We start from the raw sequence: 10,032 nt of genomic DNA, 5'->3' as shown, positions 1-10,032 counted from the left end.
CAAAAAAGGATTTTTAGAATAGAATAAGTAATAGAACGAACAGAATTGGAAGGGACCTTGGAGGTCTTCTAGTCCAGCCCCCTTCTCAAGCAGAAGACCCTACACCATTTCAGATTAAATAGCTGTCCAGCCACTTCTTAAAAACCTCCAGTGTTTTGAGCACCCACAATTTCTGGAGGCAAGTTGTTCCACTGGTTTATCGTCCTCAGTGTTAGGTAGTTTCTCAGAGTTGCTTCTCTCTGATTAGTTTCCACCCATTGCTTCTTGTCCTGCCTTCTGGGGCTTTGGAGAATAGGCGGACCCCCCTCTTCTTCTTTGGGGCAGCCCCTCAAATATTGGAGCCCCGCTATCACATCACCCCTAGTCCTTCCAGTCATCAAACTAGCCGAGCCCAGTTCCAGCAACCGTTCTCCGTAAGAGTTCGAGCCTCGTCCCCCAGTCCTCTTTATTGCACTTCTCTGCCCTCTACTTTTCTTGTAGCCATTTCCCTTATTTCGCTTCCGCGCCCCATCTGGAAAGCAGCATTCCCCCCAACCCCGGCTCCTCCTTCCAGACTCCCATCGTCCACAGCCGCCAGCAAGGCCAGGGGCGTCACAGCGACCTCCGTCCATCCTCGGCTTCCCTGCGGCCTACAACCGGGGTCGGGCCTGGGCCCTGTCGCCTTTTTACCCGTCATGCCCCGCGGCGAGGGCGCATGGCCAGCGCCGCCCCACAGAGACCCGCCTTCCGCTCTCGTCTTCCCTTTTCCCCATTTCGTTTCCGGGACTGCAACTCCCGTCTTGCCCCGCGCGCGCGGCTGCCAGGCTCGCCCTTCGAACGCTCCCTCCCCTCCCCTCCCCGTCTTCCTCGCCCCGCTCTCGCTCCAAAACGCAACGCAAGCGCGCGCGCCTCGCAGATCGGGGCGGGCTGACCCTCCGCGGCCACCGTTCGGGCCTAGCGCGCCTCCGTCACCCAGCCTCCTTTTCTCTCTCTCTCTCTCTCTCTCTCTCTCTTCTCAGGCGAGCGAGCGCGCCATCCGCCCCTCCTCCTCCTGTTCTTCATCCTCGGGCTTTTTTTTTTAAATTATCATTATTATTTTTTCCCCCCCTTCCTCTTCCTCCTTTTTCCCGCCCGCCTTTGCGGGAGAGAGACCTTTGACCTCCCTCTCCGGTTGTTATGTCGGGCCTTGGCCGCCGCCGCCGCCGCATTCCTTGACGCGCGCGCCCGTCGCCTCAGCCGCCGTCTTGTCTTTTTTTTTTTTTTGCTTTTTTTTTTTTAATCCCCTCGCCTCATAGCCGCCCGGGGGTGGGTGGGTGGGTGGGCTGCGCGCGCCCACACCCTCCTCCTCCTCCTCCTCCTCGAAGCCCGCGCTCGCCCGCAGCCCCGCCCGAGTAACGGTCGCCTCCTCGCGCCAGGCGCGCTCCCGCCGCCGCCAGCCCGCCCGCCCGCCCGCGGCCTGCTCCCCCGCCCCCATTACACACACTTCGCGTGCGCGCGCGTCCGCCCGGTCAGCTCGCTCCCGCCCGCCCGCCCGGAGGAGGAGGAGGAGGAAGAAGATGAAGGAGATGAAGCAACGGAGGAAGAAGGAGCGCACGTGGGCCGAGGCCGCCCGCCTGGTGAGCGGGGCCGGGACTGGGGGTGGGGGGCTCAGCCGGAGCCACGCGGGAGAGCTGGGGGGGGTCCCGTCCCCTCAGGAGGCTTGAGGGGGGGCGTTGTTTTCGCGCCTGGGGTGGGGAGTCCTCTGTGTGTGTGTGTGTGTGTGTGTGTGTGTATATATATATATATATATATATATATATATATATATATATATATATATATATAAACACACACACACACACACACCACACACACACACACACACACACACACACACACGTAAGGCATATATATAAATATATATCCACACACACTGGTATGTACGTGTGTGCTTGTGTGTTGTGGTCAAAGTAAGAGGAGACAGGAGTGTTCAGTATGCTCACAGCTTTGAGTTATTTGTAAAAAACAAATCAAGGCGGGATATATATGTGTGTGTGTTCCTATGTATGTATGCATCTATAGGTATTGTCTGTCTCTTCTATATCTATCATCTATTTATCTTCTCTTATCATCCGTATATCAATTTATCATCTATTTATCATCTATCTTATCTTATCTGTATCAATCATCTGTTTGAATTGAATTGAATTCTTTACTGTCATTGTCCCTACTACAAATTCGGCCCTTTGATGCTATGGTCTCCTGTCCATCCGTCCGTCCGTCCCCCCGCACAACAACCCCTTGAGGTGGGCTTGGCTGAGAAAGAGTGATGGACTAAGCTAAGACGGAAAAGAAGAACAGCTGCAGGAATTGGGGATGTCTTCTTTAACGAAGAGAAGGACCAGGGGGGGACGTGATAGCAGCCTTCCAATATTTGAGGGGCTGCCACAGAGAGGAGTCTGGAGGGGTCAACTTATTCTGTAAAGCACCAGAAGGCAGGACAAGAAGCAAAGGATGAAAACTAAGCAAGCAGAGAAGCAACCTGGAACTATTGAATTGGATTTTTTATTGTCATTGTACGTATATACACAGTATACACATGCAACGAAATTCACATAACACCCAGAGACCAGGCTCAACACACACACACACACACACACACACACACACACACACACGACAATCCCCAAACACACACACACATCCGCCAAAATTCCCCACCTCCTAAAAAACACACAAGCCTCCACACCACAGACCAAGTAATCCTGTCCAACACCTCACTGATGGTGGTCCTTAAGTTCATTGTTAAGTGCAATTATAGCTCTGGGATAAAAACTGCTCAGAAAAACGTGTGGTCCGAATTTTAATGGTTCTGTATCTTCTGCCAGAAGGCAACAGCTTCACAAAGATTGTGAGCAGGATGGGAAGAGTCGCTGAGAATGTTGTGCGACTTCCTCAAACGGCGAGAGGTGAAGGTGTTGTCCAGGGCTGGTAGCTGGAGCCCAGTGATATTCTGGGCAATGATATTTATCATCTATCTTATCTATATCTATCAATCATCTATCTGTCTGTCATCTATCTTATCTATATCATCATCTATTTATTATCTATATCAGGGGTGTCAAATTTGCAGCCTGCGGGCTAGATGTGTCACATGCTGGTCCCACCCCGCACCCCCCAGTTTAACAAAAGTGGGGGGGAGTCCTGATACTTCATGTGATGCCGCTGTGAGTTTGACAGCCCTGATCTATCTATATCATCTATCTATATTATCTATGTATAATCTGTCTGTTTATCTATCTATCTATCTATCTATCTATCTATCTATCTATCTATCTATCTATCTATCTATCTATCTATCTATCTATCTTTCCTCCTGCCTTGGTTGTTTTTACAAATAACTCAAGACTTTGGGCATATTGAATGCTCCTTTTTCTTCTTACTTTCCCTACAACAATAACCCAGTGAGGTGGATTGGGCTGAGAGGGAGGCCCAAAGTCACTGACCCAATCTCATGCCTAAGACACGACTAGAACTCACAATCTCCTGGTGATTGGCCCAAAGTCACCTGGCTGGCTTTCATGCCTAAGGTGGAACTAGAACTCGCCATGTCCCAGTGATTGGACCAAAATCACTCATCTGGCTTTGATGCTTAACGCAAGACTCGAACTCAGACTCTCCTGTTTTCTAGCCTGGTGCCTTAACCACCCGACCAAACTCCCTTTATTTATACATAGGCGAGGCAAGGTCTCCTGAGCCAGGGCTGCAGATAGGGCCCAGCCTGCAGGATGGGTTGTGGGAGCAGCATTTGCCCTTGAAAAACATTCCTAAGCTATCATCCCTTGGAAAAGAAGGCTTGGGAGGCTTCTTAGAACATGATTTGGGTGTTGCGTGAACCTGGAAACCTTGCTATCTTATCCTCTTTTGTATTATATGCAATGGAGAGTAAGGATGGTTTACCTGTGGATTTCTCAACTTTTCTGGTTTATGGCTTAGCTTCATTTTGCGGAAAAAGCTTGGAGCAATGAAAACCATGAGATGTTCTGAATTTCAGCTTGTGTCTTGATTAGGGAGTGTGGTGAATAATTCCACGTTAGCATGAAAGGAAGACTCATTTGTATTTACTTCATAAGGATTTGCAGAATCCTTGTGATACGTAATATGGGTTCATGGATATATTTAGCATAGAGATCAAGCACCATATATAAACACAACAAAGGATGTGTGGAAAACTGCAAAAAAATACATTTTTGGATCAACACTCATGAATTAACTTTGAACTTGGAAGGCATCCCGCTTTCCTGTTGAAAAGGAAACTTTTCCAGTCTGACCTGAGCCAGCTACTCCGATAGCGGCATTATGGAGTTGGGAATTGTGGGGACTAACCCAATGTTCCTTAACCTTGGCAGCTTTAAAAATGTGTGGACTTCAATTCCCAGAATTCCCCGGTCAGCTTAGAGGAACACTGGACTAATCTATTTCTCTGTCTGGTTTTATGGGAATGAGGAAGGATGAGACAGAATGTAAAGAAAACATTTTTCCAGTTGATAAAAAGTGTTTTTTAAGTTCCTCGGTGTGTCACGCCAGCTGCTTTGGGGCAGATTGGAAGACAGAGCAAATGTAGAGGGATGGATATCTTGAGAAATGGTTATGTATTCTGTTATCAGGCAGTGAAAACTGCAATTTTTGCTTTGTGTGTGTGTGTGTGTGTGTGTACACAAAGGAGAATGTCACAGAACTGTGAAATTCGCTTCTTTTTAAAGTGTAAAAGTAGCTTCTTTTTAAAGCTGGTTAATTCCTAAAGCAGGTCATTGTTTTTTATTATAACGAACTTTATACTTAATTCTTAAAGCTGTCATTGTTTTCTAATTAAGGAAGAAATGAGTGGTGAGAGCATGTATACAGGTAGTCCTTGACTTACAATGCTACATTTAGTGACCGTTCAAAGGTTATAATGGCACTGAAAAAAATGACTGATGACTGTTTTTCACACTTATGACCATTGTAGCATCCCCATGGTCACATGTCCAAAATTTGAATGTTTGGCAACTGGCATGTACTTATGACGGATGCAGTGGCCTGGGGTCACGTGATCCCCTTTTGCGACCTTTTGCCAAGCAAAATCAATGGGGAAACCCGATTCACTTAACAAATGTGTTACTAATTTAACAACTGCAGTGATTCACTTAATAAATGGGGCAAGAAAAGTTGTAAAATGGGGCAAAACCCGGTTAGCATCAGAAATTTTGGCCTCGATTGTGGTCATAAGTCAAGGACTACCTGTATTTCCATCTTCAAACTGACTAGGTGACACTTTGCAGATACTTCTGAGTGGTTTTAAGAAGCTGTATAGTACACCAAAGTTACCGATTAAAAAAAATTAATCCCAGCTTTATTATTTCTACAAATAAGTCAAGCAAATGGTCCTCATAATACCTTCTTCCTCCTCCTCCTCTTCCTCCTTTCCCCACAACAACAACAACCACCCTGTGAGGTGAGCTGGGCTGAGAGACCGAATGACTGGCCCAAAGTCACCCAGCTGGTTTTTATGCCTAAAATGGGATTAGAACTCATGGACTCCTGCTTTTTAGCTTGGTGCCTTAACCATTAGGCCACTCTCTCCCTCTCTTTCTGTCTCCCCCCCCCCCCCAATGTTTCTTAACTGCTGGTTTCTGCAAGGAACATAATAAAAATAAGCATCAATAGGCTTCTCTATGCCTTATTACTTAGTGCTGACACGTTTAACTATCCTGCATCTAAATATGCCAGAATAAGGGCACAAAATAAGTCCCCAATGTCATGTAGGATACAAGCAGCATGTATACATAGGATCATTTAAAAGCTAATGAAAAGGATTTGCTTACCTTGGCTCTGGAGCAAGCACCAAAAGCCACTTCCTGTTTTAGAGGACCGACTTGGTGAAAAATTCACAGACCACCAGGAGTAAAATGGAATGTTCTTATGTGTGCCTCTTGCATACCTTTATCATGTCCTAATTGACTGGCTCTCAAAGGCATCAGCATACAGGGGTTTATTGCAGCCCTAGGAAAAAGTTTGCAAATCTCTCTCTCTCTCTCTCTCTCTCTCTCTCTCTCTCTCTCTCACACACACACACACACACACACACACACACACAAAATCAGATTGTGTTTATCAGGGAAAGGTTGAAGAGCTAAGGAGGGAGAATATATATATAATCTCCAAGGCTAGTTGTCTGACAATTGTAGGAACTATTTGCAAAAAAACAAATTAAAAATCCTAGATTTTGTATTTTCACTTCCTAGGGCAAAATGTATGTTAATTCAACAGTGGTAAAAGTAAGCTGCATTCCTACAGGTAATCCCTTGACTTACGACCACAATTGAGCCCCAGATACTTTTGTGGCTGAGCGAGACAATTGTTAAGTGAGTTTCGCCCCATTTTACAACCTTTCTTGCCACAGTTGTTAAGAGAATCACTGCAGTTGTTAAGTCAGTCACACGGTTGTTAAGTGAATCCTGCTTCCCCATTGACTTTGCTTGTCAAAAGGTCGCAAAAGGGGACCGTATGACCATAGGACACTGCAACTGTCATAAATACAAGTCAGTTTCCAAGCGTCGGAATTTTGATCCCATGATCTTGGGGGTGCTGCAGTGGCCATAAGTGTGAAAGCAGCAGCACTTGATACAATATTATTATTAGGGACAAATGAAATATAATATTTTTTTACGAAAAGACGTTTCTCTTCCTGGGTTAGAATTGGCATACAAAATACATTGAAGATTTTTTTTTTAAAAAAAAACCCACTTAGAATTGAACTTGTGCAAGTTCTTTTGCCCTGTGTTTCACCAGCTATACAGATAAGTCCTCAACTTACAACCATTTGTTTAATGACTGCAGTTACAAAAGCACTGAAAAAAATGACTTGCGACCATTTTTTGACACAACGGTTGCAGCATTTCCCCCCAGTCATGTGATCAGAATTCAGCCACTTAACCAATGGGTTCGTATTTATGGCGGTTGCCATGTCCCAAAGTCACGTGAGCCCCTATTGCAACCTTCTGACAAGCAATGGGATAATAAACAAGATTCACTTAACAACCACTTTACTAACTGAACAACTGCAAGGATTTGCTTAGCAAGGGTGGCAAGAAAGGTAAAAAATGCAGAAAAACTCACTTAACAATTAATTGCCTTCCTTAGCAATGGAAGTTTGGGCCTCAGTTGTCATGAGTTGAGGATTGCCTATAACAGGGAATTTTAATTTTGTATTCAAGCTCAGGGGGTTACTTTTATGTTTTAGATAGGATTTCTGTAATGAAGGAATATCCAGTGAATAGAGGTGATTTATTTTATCTTTTAGGGTAAGGTACCGATTAAAATAGACTTATGTATTATGGATGGTGCTGGATGCTGCACCATCTTTTTTTTAAAAAATAACCAGGCCTTCTTTTAGATATGAAAGAAACCTATCTTTTAAGTGTTTTCACAGAGCTTTCGGTTCTGGGAAAGGAAGGCACTTTTAGAAAAAAGTCACTCATCAGAACTATACAATTTTGTTGTACTATTCGGCAAATGTGAGGAAAAAAAGAAAACATGGATTACAGTATTGGTGGATGTTTACGGTTATGGTTTTTTTTACATTTGAGGAGAAAATAATTTCCCCAAAGAAGCTGTCAGTAAACAGGTTAAATTTCTTAATATCTGTTTGAAAAGGTCTTTTACATATCAAATATGTGTCAAGTATTTGTAAAGAACGTGATGTTATTTACTCTGGAATAGAAACATTTATTTTTATATACATGGGTTGCCATTTTATGAACATTGACTTGAATGGAAAACATACATATATAAATATTGTGTTAAGTAACTCTGAGCTGTCTTTATTAATCACATTCCAAGGTTACTTGTGAAGGATTTTTTCCCTAGGAATATGCTTAGTAGCTGTGGTGGAAAAAAAAAACTCCTAAATTTTAAATTGTGAAATCTTGAATGGAGAAATAAATATCTTTGGTTTGGGTTTTTGGCATTTGGGGTGGGGAGATTGCATTTCTCCTTGAAAAAGCAAAAATGTTTTCCCTAGTTGTAGAAATCCGAAGAAGATGTGAGGTTCATATAGAGAATTGGAACGTGATAGCTATTTAAGGAATAAATTCCTCATCTATTAATACATTTCTTTAAATAACATTTTTCCCACTTGCAAAGTGAAGTGAACTACTGCAGTCTTGCAAATGGCACACTCAGCTTTTTGTAGGCTCTGCATTATTCAGTTGCCTAATCGCACTGCAACTTTCAGGAAGTAACCTTTCTTTTCACAGGCTAAGAAAAAAAAAATCTGTGAAAATGCACAATTCGTTTACGGCCACCCTTTGCAAGATTCCTCTTTCTGGTCGAAACTTTTATTCTTAGCTGATTTCCCTGCCTGTCTCTCTGAGAACGGACCAGTGCACATTTAGTTCAAAGTTGTTCATAGTGTGACAGGAGTTTTTAAAGAATTATGAATGTAGCCACCCGCTGAAAATTGGGCATTTGTAAAATACAGATAGTCCTTGACTTATGACCATTTTTTTTACACTTGCAGCAACTCTGTGGACAGGTGATGAAAATTCAGATACTTAGCATCTGATTCCTATTTAAGATAGTTACAGTGTCCTGGAGTTCATGTAACTCCAGTGTCCGTGGACTTCCTTCCTTCCTTCCTTCCTTCCTTCCTTCCTTCCTTAGCAATTGTAGCAAGAAAGGTCATAAAGAGGGGCAAAACTCACTTAACAACTGTCTTGCTTAGCAACATAAATTTTGGGCCCAGTTGTGATCGCAAGTCGAGGACTACCTGTAATCTTGGGAGTCTTGATTCTTCCATAAACGTCCAACTATAATAAATGCCTTTTATGGGTTGGAAAGCAAAATATCCTCTTTGGTTTTTATGGGAAATGGGGGGGCGTCTCCTTTTCAAAAATCCTCCCGCATGCAGAATTTTCAGGAGCAGAAAAATCTCATCATCCATTCCAGAAGGTTGAACAGGAGGGACTCTCAGGAATGTTGAAAGCAGAAGTTAATCTTTAGTCTGGTGGAACAGAGAGAGAGAGAGAGAGAAAAGCCTCTTCCCAAATTATCTACATGTGCTCAAATGACTTCAAGGAACGCAAGAAGGAATGGAGGAAAAACCTTTAATCTTTGGGTGGTTTTGGCTTCCTTTTTATCTGGAGAGTGTAAGGATACATTTGGAGACCCCGCGGCAGAGGCAATGCTCTAGAAGTGGTATACAGGGCTGGTCGTCGACCTAGAACCACCCTGAGCTCAAGAGTTTGGTTGTTAAGTGAGACAGTTGTGAAGTGAATTGCTCTCCCCCATCTCGCGACCTTCCTCGCCAAAGTTGTTAATTGAATCACCGCAGGTGTAAAGTTGGTAACCTGGGTGTTAAGTCAATCTGCCTTCACCCGTCGACTTTTCTTGGGAGGAGGTCACAAAAGGGGATCACATCACACACACACACACACACACACACACACACACACACACACAAGCCAAGTCAATGGGGGAAGTCAGATTCACTTTAACAACCGGGTTACTCACTTAACAACTGCAGCGATTCCCTTAACCACTCTGGCAAGGAAGGGCGTAAAATGGAGCAGTGTTCACTCACATCTGTCCCATTTAGCAGTGGAACATTTGGGCTCCGTTGTGGTTGCAAGTTCACTTACAGAAATGGCTGGTTCATATTATTGTGAGAAAGCAAAAAAGTTGTGATTGGATGTTAATGCCTTTATTTTTTATTGCAACGGAGAGTGGGAAGTCAATGTTTCTTTTTTTTCTTCTTCTCCTTCCTCCCTTCTTTTCCCCCTTTCCCTCCCCTCCGCTTTCCTATTGACTTTTGCATTTTGGAATATTTTATAACTCAGTAAAACGTTCGATTGGCCTTGTGGTTCAACTTGAGGACTCTCTGTAATAGCAGGAATTACCTCCAGCGGGCGATTGTTTTCAAAGAAAACATGCAAAGAAGCTCTTTTATGGAGATGTGCTTTCTCCTGATCTTGCACTTTTCCCCCACAAGTGACTTCTGAGCTGATAGGATTTCTAACAGATGCCCGTCTTTTT

At 44.0% G+C, this 10,032-nt stretch overlaps 1 protein-coding gene across 1 annotated transcript in view; it reads left to right on the top strand.

Moving 5' to 3' along the window:
- Positions 1-922: 922 nt before the first annotated feature.
- Positions 923-10,032, top strand: part of ASXL1 (ASXL transcriptional regulator 1) — a 34,268-nt gene continuing 25,158 nt past the window's right edge. The window contains 1 exon segment of the mRNA XM_026722764.2: positions 923-1,595. Coding sequence (XP_026578549.2) covers positions 1,536-1,595 — 60 coding nt within the window. The 5' untranslated portion in view covers positions 923-1,535.

The sequence above is a fragment of the Pseudonaja textilis genome, chromosome 3, assembly GCF_049901715.1.
Source record: "Pseudonaja textilis isolate UNSWEBS1 chromosome 3, rPseTex1.2, whole genome shotgun sequence".
In the NCBI taxonomy this organism is placed as follows: Eukaryota; Metazoa; Chordata; class Lepidosauria; order Squamata; family Elapidae; genus Pseudonaja; species Pseudonaja textilis.
This window is presented reverse-complemented; position numbering and strand designations above follow the sequence as displayed.